Raw genomic sequence first — 18,479 nt, forward strand, 5'->3', positions numbered from 1 at the left:
TTATAAAGAACCAATTTCTAAAGAATGTATTAAAACAATAATATTTTAATAAACATTTAAAATATGAATATGAACATTATATTAATTTATGTTTTAATTTTCTATTATTTAAATAGAATATGCATTAATAAATGAGTAGTATGAAAAATAAAAATGGATATTAGATTTAAGTAGGTATTAAGTGATAACAACTAAAAGATAGTAATAACATGGCATCACAAGCTGCTTTAAATATACTTCAAATGTAAGGATACTTTTAGGCTTGACTAACTAGAACTAAGAGATAAAGAAAAATTAAAAATGTGTCTAAATTTCTTTCACATGTACAAAGAAGGTGAGATTCAAAATAAATCTCTATAGAAGACTATAAATAAAATTAAAATTCTAGCACAAAATTTGTATAAAAATAAAGCTTTAGATAAAGATTAATGTTGTAGAAATGAGAGGAAAAGCAGAGGAAATGTGTATTAGAACTACATTGGATATGCTGTTGTTGACTGATGCCCTTTTGTTTATCTTCTTTATGTATAGTGCAAATCATATTCATTCCTTTGAGAAAGAAACAACTCTATGTATCATATTCATGAAGGCTTTCTTCACTTGTTGGTTCCTTAAGGTATAAATGAAAGGATTCAAAAGTGGAACAACAGAGGTGTTGAGCACTGAAATTCCTTTGGAAAATGATATTCTTTGTTTTACTGAAGGTTTAACATACATAAAGATGCCACTGCCGAAAGTAAGGGATATCACAATCATGTGAGAAGAACATGTTGAAAAAGCCTATGACTAGCTGAGGGAATTCTTAGAATGGTCAAGGCAATACAGGTATATGATATAATCACCATTACCAGTGTGATCACCAGTGTCACCACAGCTGAGATGAATCCCATCATCTCGATTAACTTTGTATCTGAGCAGGAGATTTGTAGGAGGGGAGTGGAGTCGCGATAGAAATGATCAACAACGTTGGAGGCACAGAAGTCAAGGTTTAGGCCATAGAGGAGTGGTGGAAAGATGACAAAGAATCCAGCAAACCAACAACTGAGGACAAGCTGCATGCAGATTTTACTGTTCATGATGGTTGTGTAATGCAAGGGCTTACAGATGGCAACATAGCGGTCATAGGACATTGCTGCCAGTAAGTAACATTCAGATGCTCCAAGAAGAATGGCAAAAAACACTTGACTCACACAACTGTTATAGGAAATGGTTTTGTCTCCTGTTGCCATCATAACCAGTAATTTAGGAATGCATGTAGTAGTATATGAAATTTCTAAAAAGGAAAAATTTTGAAGGAAAAAGTACATGGGGGTCTTCAGGTGAGTATCTACCAGGGTGAGTGTGATGATAATCAGATTGCAAGTGATGCTAAGCAAGTAGGTGAGTAGGAGGAAGATAAATAAAACAATTTTCATTTGTGGGTCACTTGTTAAACCTGCTAGAATAAACACTACCACCCTTGTATGATTTCCCATTCCAGTTTTCTGACAATTGCTCTGTCTGAATAGAAGAAAAAGAAAAAAAATATGAACCCAATGGAGACATAACAGGAATAATCACTATTTAAGGTAAAGTTAGGTAATGGCAACCCACTCTGGTACTCTTGCTGGAGAATCCCATGGACGGAGGAGCCTGGTAGGCTGCAGTCCATGGGGTCACTAAGAGTGGGACACGACCGAGCGACTTCACTTTCACTTTTCACTTTCATGCATTGGAGAAGGGAATGGCAACCTACTCCAGTGTTCTTGCCTGGAGAATCCCAGGGATGGAGAAGCCTGGTGTGCTGCTGTCTATAGGGTCGCACAGAGTCTGACACGACTGAATTGACTTAGCAGCAGCAGCAGCAAAGCAATTTTTCATCATAGCAAAACAATGCCCATTCATGTTTTAAAAGTGTTTTGTTTTTTTTTTTCAGATATAGTTATAGATGCATGTGCAAAATATCTGGATAGATTAATTAAAAGTTCAGCTTGCAGTTCTTTTAGAGAATCATCTATATAACTAGTAATTGTTTATAGTTTTTACATAAGTCAATCAGGGATATAAAGAACTTTTAAAGTATAATAAATGCTTTGTTTTTCTTTATATCATCCATGAGTTTGGATATATGCCATTTCCGGTTCTGTTAAGTTCTCAGACTAGAACCAAAATTATATCTATCATTGAAGCCCAGGTTTCATACACACACACACTATTCATCCTCAATAAACAGAGCTAGGAGAAGACAATGGCACCCCACTGCAGTACTCTTGCCTGGTAAATCCCATGGATGGAGAAGCCTGGTGGGCTACAGTCCATGAGATCTCGAAGAGTCGGACACGACTGAGCGACTTCACTTTCACTTTGAATTTTCGTGCATTAGAGAAGGAAATGGCAACCCACTACAGTGTTGTTGCCTGGAGAATCCCAGGGACAGAGAAGCCTGGTAGGTTGCCGTCTGTGGGGTCACCCAGATTCAGACACGACTGAAGTGACTTAGCGGCAGCAGCAGCAGTACATCTTTTCCATTTTACTCAATTAACCAAACTCAAATGCCTGATTTTAGACTCATTTATCTTCATAGCTATCCTGATTGGATTTCATATAAATTAATATGGGGCATTGGAAATAGTCTTATTTTCTGTTCTTGGGTTTTCCTGGTGGCCCAGTGGTTGAGAGTTCACCATGCAATGAAGGGGACACCAGATCAACTTCAGGTTCAAGAGAATCTCATATGCTGCACAGTGAGTAGGCTCTTGCATCACAACTACTGAGCCTGAACTCTAGAGCCTGTGCTCTGCAACAAGAGAAGCCACCCCAATGAAAAGCCCATACACTACAACTATACAGAGTAGACCACACTCCCCCACACAGCAACAAAGACCCAGAATAGTTAAAAATGTGTACCTGTTAGTCGCTCAGTTGTGTCCGACTCTTTGGGACCCCATGGACTGGCTGCCAGGTTCCTCTGACCATGGGATTCTCCAGGCAAGAATACTGGAGTGGATTGCCATTCCTTTCTCCAGGGGATCTTCCCAACCCAGTGATCCAACCCAGGTCTACTGCATTACCATATAAGCCACCGGGAAAGCCCAGCCAAAAATAACCAGCTAAATAAATAGAATTTTTTAAGTCTTATTTTTTGTTCTTTATAGTATTTCCATCTCCTTAGTCTCTGATGTAACCTATCCTTTCCATTTTATATGCTAAAACAACATCTGCAAGTACAGTCTATAAAGTCAATGCGTGTATTGAGAAATTGCAGTTTTCCTCTGCAGGTTATGATTCTGAGAATGGATGTGGTAGAATAAAGTGAAAAATAAGGATAAGTGATATAGAGGCAAAGACAGAAATATAAATATGGCATCATGAGATTGTATGAAGTGGAGGAAGTTAAGATAAGAGAAATATAAACATAATGGTAAAGCTCTATGTAAATCAAGAGAGGTAAGAAAAGGTTTTCAAGGATAGGGTAGTGAGTTTGAAGGAAAAATTAAAGTAAGGTTAAAATATGTAAATATTAAAGGAGGAAATTTTTATGAATGAAATTTCTCTCCATCTGCTATATTCCTTATACTTACCTTTTTGTTCTCTATCTAAAATACAGACATGAACAATTTTGAGAGCAGCATAGTCTAAAAAAGATGATTGGTAAATTTAAATACATAATGAATCACATAATAGGGTGATACAAATATTAAGAGACACATATGTCCCTATTGTAAGGATATTAAGTGTCTGGGTAATGTGCAATTAAAGAAATATTGTCTATTTACAACTATTCCCCTCACTGGCATATATTGAGTGAGACAGATTATTTAGGTTTGCACAGCCAGTAAAAGTGGACATGAAGATTAATTGAAAATGTGTTCTCTCTAAAGCTGTCCTCTTAGTAGTAAAACATTTTTATGAATAATTAGAAGCCAGAATATAGTGTATTTGCTCAAATTCATGTATCAAACCCATACATATTAATATATAGAAATTTACGAATGAAAAGAGATGACATTTTTCTTGGACATTATTTGAACATTCAGAAAACTGTGCATCAATCTGTTATAATTTTTTTCTCATTTACACAACTTATCATAATGGCAATGATTGTAGAATGCATATATCTAAATAATCTTATAAGAATTTTATCATGTTACATCATTCCTTTGTCCAGGTTCACCAATCATATCACAGCAATGATTCCCCAACAGACACTATAAAATTTTACATTACAAACCATTAAAAAGAAGGTCTATGAACACAGTTAGGGTTAGTTGTGTTAGATATTGTGAATACCAGCTAAATTACACACACACACAAAAGAAAGAATTTCAAGAGTAAATTTTTGTTATGTTGCATTACACTTCTTTCACTGTTTTCCCCTAAATCAAAATTTAAAAGGTTAACAAAAATAAGGTAAAATAGAACTAATGTGTATATACATACATACACACATATGTATATAAAAGAAAATATTATCTTTACATTTTAAAACATACCAATTCTTTTCATATGTTGAGTCCTAAATCAGTCTGCCAGAAACATTTAAAAATCCAACACCTTCTTTACAGAAGACATATATACATATTGATTCATCTGACATATCTTTGCCTCAATATTTAGTTTTCATCATCATGCTGAACAGTGTACTGATATTTCATCCCTCTCCAAATGCATTTCACTCCACTTCATAATCTGTGATTATAGTTTGTTACATATATTGCAAAGTTTGAAACAATTTGATTAGATCTTTTAACACAGTTTTTAGGCTACTACTTTAAAGTCCCCATTATAAACTGAATACTTTTCTATGTACTACCCAGAGTGCCAAACAAATTAGTAAACTCTTGTAGTGTTTATGCCTTCTGTGCCCCGAAGGAAAATATCTAAAGATGATGGAGAATTCTCAGGAGGATGAGATTCATGAACACTATTTCCCAATGGACAACAAATTTGTATATTATAAAGTGTTCTCTCTAGGCACTAAATAATTTAATGTCTATATAGATATAACTGCTTTTAATGTATTTCCAAAGAATTAAGTATAATTTGTCTAATATATTATTGCCCTTCCACACATTCATGTTTTGAAATCCCAGATACAAAGATAAAGATTTGAAAGGAAAAAGAAAAGAGATTATTTTATTTTAATTAGTAATAAATAGTAAGAACATTAGATGGGGAACATAGCTTGTTATAGAAAACAAGATAAATTTGTAACTTAGGCTAAATGCATAATTATTAACAATTCAGGCATGCCCAAAGAAAAGTTGTTCTTTTTTGTTTTCCAAATAGTGTCTGTGGTATTGTCTAGTAGAACGCAAATTAATAGTTCACAATAACTGAGCATTCTCCATTTCTTCACTATAAATAGAATATTCATCTACGTGTACATGTAGCTAGCCTTTCTTGCAACTTGTTGTGGTTATTTGACTAAATTCTATTCAGAAGATGTAAATGGAGATACTTTGTGCAACTTTTTGGCATATTCTTTGATAGAAGGGGTTTGTTCTTCTCTTTCTCTCCCCCCACCCCCACTGTTCTAATGCAGTTGGGATGGAAGTATTCTGAGCAATGAGTATTCAAAATCTCAGTGGGAATGGTGAATCAACAAGACAGAACACACCCAGGTCCCTGAACCAATCATAGCCTACATCAGCATAGAAACACAATGACTTAATGAAGAGTTTTTAGCATACCAGCCTGAATATTTAAATGAGATAAAAATAAACAATTTTTAAACAACTGTGACATTTATCTTTCTCATACTCTACCAAATACAGGATATTATGCAAATCTAAGAACAATATGAAGTTTTATTCCACTTAAGAGGCAAACAGGTTAGCCCATCACCACTTCACAAATATTGACAAAAGAACACAGCCTACTGCCACAGAGACGGAAATCTTATTATTCACTACATAGGTGAAAGCATGAGCTTCATGTTCTCACATTTCCCCTTTTCCTATAAATTCCATGAGAACCCCTAGTGGATATTGTTTACAATATGCTCCTCTATCAACAATAACCTCAGAGGAACCCCAAGGTTAGTTAATTCTCAACTTTTTAAAGGGAAAATCTGCCTAAACTTGTCCAATTAGAAGACAATGTTTTTAATTTTCTGAAGGAAATGAAAAATCTGCCAAAGCTGTAAAACATTCTTGAGAAGGCAGTCCAGGACAAGACTGACCACAAGAGGTACAGACATATATACAAATAAAGCCACCCCTCATTTCTAAAGCATTTTGACTTCTGTTGAAATTTCTCCTAAGTACATCATTCTGGTGAGCTCTCTAATTAAACTGGAGGACTTTTCTCTCACTCCTAAGGTGCAAGTCACAAATATTTCAGAAGAGTCAGCCAAATGCTCAGTCTTCACACAAGAAATACAAACCTAAGTGTGCATGAGGTTTCTTAGAAAGAAAGTGTTTACAATTTTGCTGCAAGAGGCACCCAGATTAAAATCTTATTTTACCAGCATAGCCTTCCACTTGGCTGGTAGGCCTCAAGGGTTCCCATCATGTAACTTGGTTTTAGATGGAATGTTTTAATTCAGTCTGTCCTATTTAATTTAATCCAATTTAATCCTAAATCAATCCAATCTGTCCTATTTGTTCATGCCATTGGACATGTGGTATTCTTCACCCTTACTCACTGGCCTGAGAGTAGGGGTGGGAAAAGCATCAAGAAATATTTTGCCTTAGGATGGTGGCAGGGTGCTGCTAGTGACCTCCTTTATTGTGTCTTTTATCTTGATAACCTTTCTGAGTGAGGATTGCAGAATCAACTGTCATGTAAACCTAAGTTGTTTGCAACTGTTCAAGAGATCTTCAATGGAGTGTTTTTCTTCTGGAGAGAGGCTCCAGGGATAGTTCTTACTGACAAAGATCATAAATGTTTGTCCCAACTCATGTTTGCTAAGGTCTAAGGTATTCAAAAGCAGAGACATTACTTTGCCAAAAAAGATCTGTCTATTCAAGGCTATGGTTTTTCCAGTAGTCATGAATGGATGTGAGAGCTGGGCTGTGAAGAAAGCTGAGCGCTGAAGAATTGATGCTTTTGAACTATGTGTGTTGGAGAAGACTCTTGTGAATCCCTTGGACTGCAAGGAGATCCAACCAGTCCATTCTGAAGGAGATCAGCCCTGGGATTTCTGTGGAAGAAATCATACTAAAGCTGAAACTCTAGTACTTGGGCCACCTCATGCGAAGAGTTGACTCATTGGAAAAGACTCTGATGTTGGGAGGGATTGGGGGCAGGAGGAGAAGGGGACAGCAGAGGATGAGATGTCTGGATGGCATCACCAACTCGTTGGACGTGAGTTTGAGTGAACTCCGGTAGTTGATGATGGACAGGGAGGCCTGGCGTGCTGCAATTCATGGGGTCGCAGATTCGCACATAGTCATGTGTGACTGAACTGAACTGAAGGTATTTTCTCACTAAATGCTAGGTTATTCTGTCCCTGCACTTCCAGAAAAATTGGTGCTCCTTTTCAGTTAGTATAATTTCATCAGTGTTTCCAACCTCACCTACTCACACTCAGACTTTTTTTCAGAAGAGTCAAGTGACTGAATGACAAACTCCTGTTAATGAAACTTAACCAGAATTGGAAAAGGTCACTTTGCATTTCAATCCCAAAGAAAGGCAATGCCAAAGAATGCTCCAACTACCACAAAATTGCACTGATCTCATACATTAGTAAATTAATGCTCAAAATTCTCCAAACCAGGCTTCAGCAATATGAAAACTGCACTTCCAGATGTTCAAGCTGGATTTAGAAAAGGCAGAGGAACTAGAGATCAAATTACAAACATCCACTGGATCATGGAAAAAGAGAGTTCCAGAAAAGCATCTACTTCTGCTTTATTGACTATGCCAAAGCTTTTGATTGTGTGGATCACAACAAACTGTGGAAAATTCTGAAAGAGATGGGAATACCAGACCACGTGACCTGCCTCTTGAGAAATCTGATGCAGGTCAGGAAGCAACAGGCAGAATTGAACATGCAACAACAGACTGGTTCCAAATAGGGATAGGAGCATGTCAAGGCTGTATATTGTCACCCTGTTATTCAACTTAAATGCAGAGTACATCATGAGACACACTGGGCTGGATGAATCACAAGCTGGAATCAAGATTGCAGGAGAAATATCAATAACCTCAGATATGCAGATGACACCACCCTAATGGCAGAAAGTGAAGAACTAAAGAGCCTCTTGATGAAAGTGAAATAGAAGACTGAAAAAACTGGCTTAAAACTCAACATTCAGAAAACTAAGATCATGGCATCTGGTCCCATCACTTCATGGAAAATAGATGGGGAAACAGTGGAAACAGTGACAGACTTTATTTTTGGGGACTCCAAAATCACTGCAGATGGTGACTGCAGTCGTGAAATTAAGATGCTTGATCCTTGGAAAAGTTATGACCAACCTAGACAGTATATCAAAAAGCAGAGACATTACTTTGCCAACAAAGTCTGTCCAGTCAAAGTTATGGTTTTTCAAGTAGTCATGTATGGATGTGAGAGTTGGACTATAAAGAAAGCTGAGCACTGAAGAATTGATGTTTTTGAACTGTGGTGTTGGAGAAGACTCTTGAGAATCCCTTTGACTACAAGGAGATCCAACTAGTTCATCGTAAAGGAAATCAGTCCTGAATATTCATTGGAAGGACTGATGCTGAAACTGAAACTCCAATACTTTGGCCATCTGATCTGAAGAACTGACTCATTTGAAAAGACCCTGGTGCTGGGAAAGACTGAAGGCAGGAGAAGAAGGGGACGACAAAGGAAGAGATGGTTGGATGGCATTACTGACTAAATGCACATGAGTTTGAGTAAACTCTGGGAGTTGGTGATGGACAGGGAGGTCTGGCGTGCTGTAGTCCATGGGGTTGCAAACAGTCAGACATGACTGAGTGACTGAACTGAACTGAACTGGACCAGAATTAAGTGCAAATCCATAAGGTCCTCCCCTGTGAAGATGTTGCCACCTGGAAGTTGTGCCAACCAGACTGACTAGGGGATGTAGTTAGGGGAAAGTAAAATATCATTCCCAAGAATAATCTAGATGGAATCTTGGGTTTTCCAAGTAGATATGTGTATCTCTTTATCCCCAAACTCCTTATTCTGATGACTACCAAGAAGAAATGAAAGGAGATAACTCCTTTCTGGGAACAGTTGGATTCAGTGACTACATCCTTTAACTAGGTCCCAGGGATCAGGAAGAGATGAGAGAGATGAAATCTCACTTTTACTCATCAGTTTGCCCAATAAATATGGTCAAATTGCAGTTTCTCTGAAGAGCTGAATACTTGATAGAGATTAGTATCTAGAACCAAAATAGTGTAGATGCAACCAGCTGATCCCTAACTTGAAATATTGGCAAAATATGTGGAAATGCTGAATAGACATTTTTTAACAAAGGCATACAGATGGACAACTAACACATGAAAAGATAACTCAAAATTGTAATAATTGGAGAAATGCAAACTAATACTGCAATGAGATATCAATTCACACATTTTAGAGTGACTATTATAAAAAGACATCAAATAACAAGTGATGTAGAGAAAGAACAATTGTGAATTATTGGTGGGAATGTAAATGATGTAGCCACTATAGGAAATACTATAAAGTTCACAAAGAAATTAAAAATGGAACTACTATATGATCTAGAAATTCCACTTCTTGGCGTTTATCTGAAGAAAATTAACTCTTATTCAAAAAGATATAAGGGCCCCCATGTTAACTATAGCATAATTTGCCACCACCAAGGTATGACCATCATGGATGAATGGATATTAAAAACTTAACTAAGAGATGGTCATTTCTCCACTGTACCTTCTTCCTTCCTTTGTGCATGCATGCCTGCAGTCTAAGTCACTTCAGTCACATCCAACTCTTTGTGACTCCACGGACTGTAGTCCACCAGGCTCCTCTGTCCATGGAATTCTCCAGGCAAGAATACTGGAGTGGGTTGTCATGCCCTCCTCCAGGGGCATGCCAGGGTTCTGTGTCCTTCACTATCTCCCGGAGTTTGCTGAAATTCATGTCCATTGAGTTGATGATGCCATCCAACCAACTCATCCTCTGCCACCCCTTTCTCCCTGTGCCCTCAGTCTTTCCCAGAATCAGGGTCTTTTCCAATGCTTGGCATCAAGTGGCCAAAGTATTGGAACTTCAGCTTCAGCATCAGTCCTTCCAAAGAATATTCAGGGTTGACTTCCTTTAAGATTGACTGGTTTGATGTTGCTGTCTGAGGGACTTTCAAGAGTCTTCTCCACTACACAGTTTGAAAACATCAGTTCTTTAGTGCTCAGCATTCTTTATGGTCCAACTCTCACATCCGTACATGCTACTGGAAAAACCATAGCTTTGACTAGATGGACCTTTGTCAGCAAAGTGATGTCTTTGCATTTTAATACACTGTCTGGGTTTTCATAGCTTTTCTTCCAAGGAAGAAATGTCTTTTAATTTGATGGCTGCAGTCACCATCCTCAATGATTTTGGAGTGCAAGAAAATAAAGTCTCTCACTCTTTCCACTGTTTTCCTCATCTGTTTGCCGTGAAGTGATGGGACCCAATGACATCATATTAGTGTTATGAATGTTGAGCTTTAAGCCAGCTTTTTCACTCTCTTTTTTCACCTTCATCAAGAGGTTCTTTAGTTCTTCTTCACTTTCTGCCATAAGGGTGATGTTATCTGCATATCTGAGGTTATTGTTATTTCTCCTGGCAATCTTGATTCCAGCTTGTGATTCATTCAGCCCATCATTCGCATGGTGAACTCTGCATAATAGTTAAATAAGCAGGGTGACAATATACAGCTTTGATGTACTCCTTTCCCAATTTTGAACCAGTTGGTTGCTCCATGCCTAGTTCTAACTATTGCTTCTTGACCTGAGTACAGGTTTTTCAGGAGACAGGTAAGGTGGTCTGCTATTCCCATCTCTTTTCAGAATGTTCCACAGTTTGTTGTGATCCACACAGTCAAAGGCTTTAGCATATTCAATGAAGCAGATGTTTTTCTTAAATTCCATTCCTTTTTCTATGATCCAACGGCTGTTGGTAATTTGATCCCTGGTTCCTCTGCCTTTTCTAAATCCAGCCTGTACATATGGAACTTCTCAGTTCACCTACTGTTGAAACCTAGCTTGAAGGGTTTTGAGCATTACATGCTAGGATGTGAAATGAGTGCGATTGTGTACTAGTTTAAACACTCTTTGGCATTGCCTTTTTTTGGGACTGGAATGAAAACTGATCTTTTTTAATAGGGAATCACTGAATCTGGGTACTATGGTCACTTTCACAATATTAATTATTCTAATCCAGCGAGTTACTTAAGCTTTAAATAGGCTACAGATTGTTATTCATAAGTGAGCATGATAATACATGTCTTATGCTGTTTTCAAGATGCAGGCTAGTACATTTCACAAACCTGGCCATTGTAAATAATTAGTTAATGTTAGCAATAATTTATCTGGTTATTGCAAGGCAGTATTGCCTTAACATCTCTAGATTTTCTTCAATCTGTTTCTAAACATATACCAGTAGTCCAAGCCTGGTTGAAAATTTGAAACTATCAATGTGTGTAGTTTAAGAAATGCATCAAATTGGTTTGTTCCAAATTTCTATTCAGAATTCAAACTTGGAATCCAGTACAGAAAAGCTGATTAGGTGATCAAATCTAGGTGGGGTACTAAACTCTGCATAGAATATGCACCAAACTGAAATCTAAATTTCTGAATGGTGGAAAGGTACATGGATAATTGAAGTCTCACTTTATCTTCCTCTGAGGGAATTTTTAAAGGAAATCAACAGAGTCACCAAATCAAAAGGCAAATGAATATGATCATATTAAGAAATGTATATGTGATCTGAGCATGAGGAGAAAATAGAAGTGAAAGTTAGACTGGGATTTTTAGGCAAGTCACAATGAATATTGTAAGTCATGGAAGATAGTAATATTATGTAAAACACAAACATAGAAGAGATGTACAACACACTTCACACTTCTTGATTTATTTTACTTATATACTCAAGAATGTTACTAATGTTGTTCACTTTATTAAGAAAGCCTCAATATTTTTGATCATGAGCTTAAAAGCATATTTCACTTGTCTGTTTCTCAGTGTATAAATAAAGGGATTCAACATGGGGGCAACAGAAGTACTGAGCAGAGCTATCCCTTTATTTAAAGACACTCTTTGCTTGGCAGAGGGTTTCACATACATGAAGATGCAACTTCCATAAGAAATGGACACAACCACCATGTGAGAAGAACATGTAGAAAAGGCTTTCCTCCTCTTTTGAAAAGAAGATATCTTCAGAATAGTCCTAATGATGTTTGTGTAGGAGAAGATCACTAACACCAGAGTAACCAGGAGAGTTAAAATGGCTGAGAGAAGCATCATTATTTCTACTTTTTCTGTGTCTGTGCAGGAGAGTTGTAATATAGGAGATACATCACAGAAGAAATGATCTACAGTATTGGCTGCACAGAAATCAAGCTGGAGACCCACGAGGAGTGGTGGAAAAATTATTATGAAACCAGCCAACCATGACGCAAAGACCAGTAAGTTGCACACTCTGTCACTCATGATGGTCGTGTAATGCAGGGGTTTGCAGATGGCCACGTAGCGGTCACAGGACATGGCAGCCAGAAGAAAAAATTCGGTTGCACCCAAGAGAATAGTAAAAAACAGCTGTGCTGCACAATTGTTGTAAGAAATGGTCTTATCACCTGTTGCCATACTGACAAGAAATTTGGGGATGCAGACAGTTGTGAATGAGATTTCTAAAAATGAGAAATTTCGAAGAAAGAAATACATGGGTGTCTTGAGGTGTGAATCTAGCAGGGTAAGGGTGATGATGATTAGATTTCCAGTGACGCTCAATAAGTAAGTGAAAAAAAGGAGAAGAAAAATAACCACCTGTAATTGTGGATCATTGCTTAGTCCAAGAAGAATAAAGGTTGTTACTGTTGTGTGGTTTTTCATTGCTGACTTCTATTTAAAAAAAGAAAGAAAGAAGAATCAGAAAGGAATAACAGCCTATAAAAATGTACTCATATAATCTTTATTCAAAATTTCACTGAGTGCAATTCATGAGGTTTTTTTGTTTGTTTTCTCAAGTGTCATAAATTCATGTGTTCCCAAAGGAAAACATAGTACATTGATAATCTTATAAAAATAGAAACAAAGAGAAAAAAATAGTATCTTAACTTGTATTTTCTGTATTTTGAAAGTTTCCAATCTATTTAGTATACATTAAATTATTTACATAACTTTCTTCTCCTTTGTTTATTAAAAGAATCATTTATTTTTATACAGATGAAAATACAAAGTGATGGAACTATTTTCTTGGGTCACAGATTCTAAAGCTACACAGAGCCTCCAAAGATCTTCAGAAAGCCATTTCCTTAAGAAAGGTTAAATGTCATTATCTTCATTTTACAGAAAGATGATTAATTCTACTCTGCCAAACATCTCTTTTTGTGTTTATTACAGTTTAAGGTAAACTTTATAATTCTGAAAGTCAGATTTCACCTGAGGTGAAATTTTCACCTTTAAAAATTAACGTAACTTGACCTAAATATCCCTAGCCTATATAAAGTGAGAATTACTTTTACCAAACTTCTATAAACTTCAATATTTAAATCCTCATGACTACTTTTAGTTCTGCTTTTCCCACTCTACCTGAAGATTTGAATTTACTTTCATCTTACTCACTCCAGTTGTGCTCTTTTTTCCGATATTCACTCAAGCAGATACAAAGTATATCATCCTGCATGGAGTGTGTTATATAGCACACTTTACTAAATATCTGCAGTAATGAGCAAGGTTCTAGAATAAGGTATTTAAAACAATAAAAGATTATCTAGACATGCCTGGTGCATCACTGCCTCATGCGTCTCCCCCTGTCACCATGGGCGCCGCTTCTTATTTATTCACCTCTAACCTCATTTCTTTCTGGTTCAATACATGACAATTCGAAATTCTGTTCTCCATCTTGTTTTCTTATTTTTTTGTCTTCTTCAAAATCATCCTTACATCTTACATTCATCACCACAAAAGTGTATCATCAATTGTTTCTAGAGAATGAAAATATTTTCCTTAAGAATAATATGATGTCATATCTGAAATGATTTTATCCCTCTTATATTTCTATATTCCAACTCTGGACTTAATATGTAAACATCTTAAATGATTATAAATGAATACAATGCAACTAAAATTTTTGTCTTCCTTCTTTTACCTCCTTTGTTTTCTATCCTCTTCAATGGATCCTTTTTTCTAAATGTGTTTATATTCTAAGTAAAATTTATACTCAGTGAGATTTTAGAAATATAAAGTTAGTCTATTTTAAAGGTGAAATGTATAGGCAAATATCAATAAATTGTGATGAGCTATATAAACTGCCAGAGTATTTTGTCAGAGGTAGATTAATAAATGGTTACTTTATTTTGTAGGGGCTTCCCTGGTGGCTCAAATGGTATAGAAACTTCCTGCAATGCAGGAGACCCAGCTTCCATGTCTGGGTCAGGAAGATCTTCTGGAGAAGGAAATGGCAACCCACTCCAGTATCCTTCCTGGGGAATTCCATGTATAGAGGAGCCTGGCAGGCTGCAGTCCATGGAGTCACAAAGAGTTGACACAGCTAAGCAACTAGGCATACACACTAGCCTAACCCTAAATTAAACATTCTAAACAAGTATTCTAAACTCCTTGACAACAGTATTTTCTTCCTAATACCTCAAATAAATTCTTGCTGGGTAAAAGTAAAATAGTCATTGTTTAACTACTGTTACAGTCCCAGGGAGACTTCCCTGGTAGCTCAGCTGGTAAAGAATCGGCCTGCAATGCAGGAGACCTTGGTTCAGTCCCTGGGTTGGGAAGATCCTCTGGAGGAGGGCATGGCAACCCACTCTGGTATTCTTGCCTGGAGAATCCCTACGGTCAGAGAAGCCTGGTGGGCTACCAACCAAGAGTTTGCAAAGAGTCAGACACTACTGAGCGACTAAGCACAAGCACACAGTCCCAAGGGCTTCCGTAACTGCTTTGACAATTTACAGGTACAAGATAAGAGATTCTCTTATAATATTAAAATTAGACAGCTCTTGAAAGGCTTAAATTCTATTAAATTCAATATGACTGCTTGATAAATACAAAAATAATTCCCCAAGTTCAGTCCAGTGTCATAATCCACATTATTTACACTGACTCTGTGCACTAAAGGAACACTCATTTACAATTATCTGAGGTAAACAGCATTCATTTAATAAAGAGAATTTCTGAGATTCTGTTTAATGCTGAGAAGAACATATATTGAAAGCCAGATTCTAGGAAATGAAAGTTTCAAAGATTTATTACAGTAGAACAATTGATTCCTTCAATGTAACTTTTAAAAGTTAATTTAATGCTTATTTGTGAAAGAAGAATATTTCTTATTGCATGCCATCCTATTTCAACTGATAAACAGGGATTGAATATTTCTCCCAGTTTCATGCAATAAAGTTATTATAATTAAAACAAAAACAGACTTTTCCCCCAAACCTTAATGTCTTTAGTAGCAATTTCATTGTTGACTTTCTTCTTTTGACCTGAGTTCCAGGATAGAGGCAATTTCTAATGTTGCTTATCCACCATGTTTTTATATTTTGCTTTAACCCATCCTTTTATTTTGCATTCTTATCCAAACAACCTTAGCTTCAGTAATACACACTCAAATGTGTAAATTCAAGGATTCTGTCACAGTAAGAAACTCAGTTTCATTTCTTCTCATTTTTTCAAGATAGGAAATATTCTCCAATTTATGTTTTATTTAACTTGGAGCATATTTTTCAAGATTAGAGCAAAACAAATAGTTTTTTTCTTTTTTTAAGCAGTTAAGAAAAAATAAATAAAAGGTGAAGATTTCAGGCTCCTTTTTATTTTGAAACGGTTCTGTCTTACTTGGAAAGCCCAGTTGTTTATTTTGTAGCTTTAAGATTATAGGTATCATCCTTTTTTAAGCAGTATGTCATGTGTCTCAAGAGGATTAACTGATTTAAAACATTTTTTTTAAAGGAAAGTTTTCCCTGGAGAATATTGCACAAGATGTTAAGACTATCTGAAAAATGACTGAATGGAGAAATTATAATCCATAAGCTCCATATCAGATCAGATCAGATCAATATAGAACAAGACAAAAACACTTTTTTTTTTTTTTTAAGGCAGCTCTAAGTTGTATGAGGGCTTCCCTGGTGGCTCAGATGGTAAAGAATCTACTTGCAATGTGGAAGACAAGGGTTCAGTCCTTGGATTGGGAAGATCTCCTGGAGAAGGGAATGGCAACCCACTCCAGTATTCTTGCCTGAAGAAACCCATGGACAGAGGAGCCTGGTGGGCTACAGCCCATGGGGTCACAAAGAGTTGGACACAACTGAGGGACTACACGTTCACTTCTCATTTTCATAAGTTGCAAACCATAGGAATTAAAAAAAAAATACTAAGTTACCCTACATGTCCATGACAAATATACATTAAAAACAAAAGAAGAAGAAAAGAAAAGTGAAAGGCACCTATCTATTTTTCAGTCCAGCAGGAAACATTTTGTAATTAGAAGATGGTGTCTGCTACAACTGCCACCATTCTAATCCAATAAACCATTACCTTCCACCTAGTCTTAATAATAGCCTGTAGGAGATGTCTAAATAATCTTTGCTTCCTTCCCTCATCCAATCCATTTTCTACAGAGAAAATAAAAATATGTTCTCTAAAATTTAATTCATATTATCCCACATCTGTGCTAAAATTATGTCCTGAAACCTAATTGAATGGCAAGGTACCAGGGACCAGCAAAGAATCCTTGGTATAACTCCTCACTTCCTTCCTGTCCTATCTTCACGTTCTTCCACTCTTTTCTTTTGATATTTCATTCTCGAGCTCTTTGTCACCTCTCCCCCCATCTCTGCTCTCACTCCATCACCAAACTCAAGACCTCAGATTATCTTGGGTTGGCCAAAAAGTTCATTCAGATTTTTCCTTAACATTTTCATGGAAAAGCCTGAATTAACTTTTTGGGCAACCCAATATATCTCCATAAAAAAGTCAATTTGCTAAGTGACCATTTGTGAGGAGACATTTCTCTTCTCATGGATTTTATGTATAGACTTTTATTGTTTATAATTCTATCAATATTTATTTCTACATGTCATTTCTTCACTTTTTAAATCTGGTTCTCCTACAAAATTCCAGTTGCATCATAGTAGAACCTTGTCTATTATATTTTTCATCCATATAATTTTAGGATCTGGAAGAACCCTGGTACTAAGTACTAACTGAATAAATATATGTGATGAATTAAAAATGGAATTATCTTGATAGGAGAGCTGATGAAGTTTATTCCAAAATTTTGATGAAGATAGAACAGAACAAGAAATAAGGCAAATTCACTAAATATGACCAAGCATAGCAACAGGAAGTCTGGGCAGTAAGAATGGAGAGAATTTAGAGGAGATGGCACACGGAATTCTACTCAATACTCTGTAATGACCTATGCTTCCAAAAAAAAAAAAAAAAATTAAGTTCACATGGTACAACCAAGTGTTTGCATGCCGCAACAAAAATCAAAGATCCCACGTGCCATAACTAAGACTTGCTACAGCCAAATAAATAAATAAAAATTTAAAAATATTTAAAAAGTGGTTTAATTATTGTGTTATTTTTCAACCTGAAGTACCACTTTAATAAAATTGCTTTTTTTTAAAAAAAATTAAAGATATATATGCAAAGTTCAAAAAGTGAAAAATTCTGGAACTCTGCCAATGAAAATTAGTAGCCTCCTGCTTCATCCCTCACCTATCATTAACTCTTATTCTCTGGAGACTTCCAGTGTCAGTTTTTGTCCCCTTTGATATTTATTACTATTTCTTAAATGACATTTTCCGTTTATGCTATTGGATTTCTAGTATGAAAAATAAGTTATTCATTTTCTTATATACTTAATTCTCCCCTGGGTTGGGAACATGCCCTGGAGAAGGAAATGGAAACTCACTCCAGTATTCTTGTTGGCTTCCCCAGTGGCTCAGTGGGTAAATAATCTACTTGCAATGCAGGAGACAGAGGAGACTTCCCAGTATTCTTGCCTGGGTAATCCCATAGACAGAGGAGCCTGGCAGGCTACAGCCCATGGGGTTGCAAAGAGTCTGAGACAATGTAGAGACTAAATCACCACCACAAAAATAATTTATATTAATATTTTTCATTTTTATTATATTTTCATACTTTTATAATGATCATCAGTTTTATCTTAATTTACACAATTTTGACAATTAAATTTTTTTCAAGCTGAGCAACATCTTTGTCTACATGCTTTTTCTCTATTTAACAATATTTTGTATCCACAGGGATCAATTTACATTAAAATAATTGCATAAGTATTTACATATTTTTCAGTATTCCCAACTCAGGCCAGAATCCAGAAGTGCAGCTATATCCTCAAAAATAACAAATACATTAGG

General features: G+C 36.2%; 1 protein-coding gene and 1 pseudogene across 1 annotated transcript; both read right to left on the reverse strand.

The window, feature by feature from the left end:
- Positions 1 to 525: 525 nt before the first annotated feature.
- On the reverse strand, positions 526 to 1,475 carry LOC147372191 (olfactory receptor 6C74-like; annotated as a pseudogene).
- Positions 1,476 to 12,036: 10,561 nt separating this feature from the next.
- LOC147372192 (olfactory receptor 6C74-like) lies at positions 12,037 to 12,978 on the reverse strand. Its single transcript, XM_086403977.1, has one exon. It carries the CDS (start codon positions 12,973 to 12,975, stop codon positions 12,037 to 12,039), a length of 939 nt encoding a protein of 312 aa, XP_086260103.1. The 5' UTR covers positions 12,976 to 12,978.
- Positions 12,979 to 18,479: the final 5,501 nt, after the last annotated feature.

The sequence above is a fragment of the Bos grunniens genome, chromosome 5 (genome assembly GCF_055505025.1).
Source record: "Bos grunniens cultivar Pamir isolate PY7600 chromosome 5, Bosgru_T2T1.0, whole genome shotgun sequence".
Taxonomy (NCBI): Eukaryota; Metazoa; Chordata; class Mammalia; order Artiodactyla; family Bovidae; genus Bos; species Bos grunniens.

Bases quoted from the DNA above. Each gene is read 5' to 3' on its own strand.
- LOC147372192 (XM_086403977.1), bottom strand. From the start codon at position 12,975: ATGAAAAACCACACAACAGTAACAACCTTTATTCTTCTTGGACTAAGC.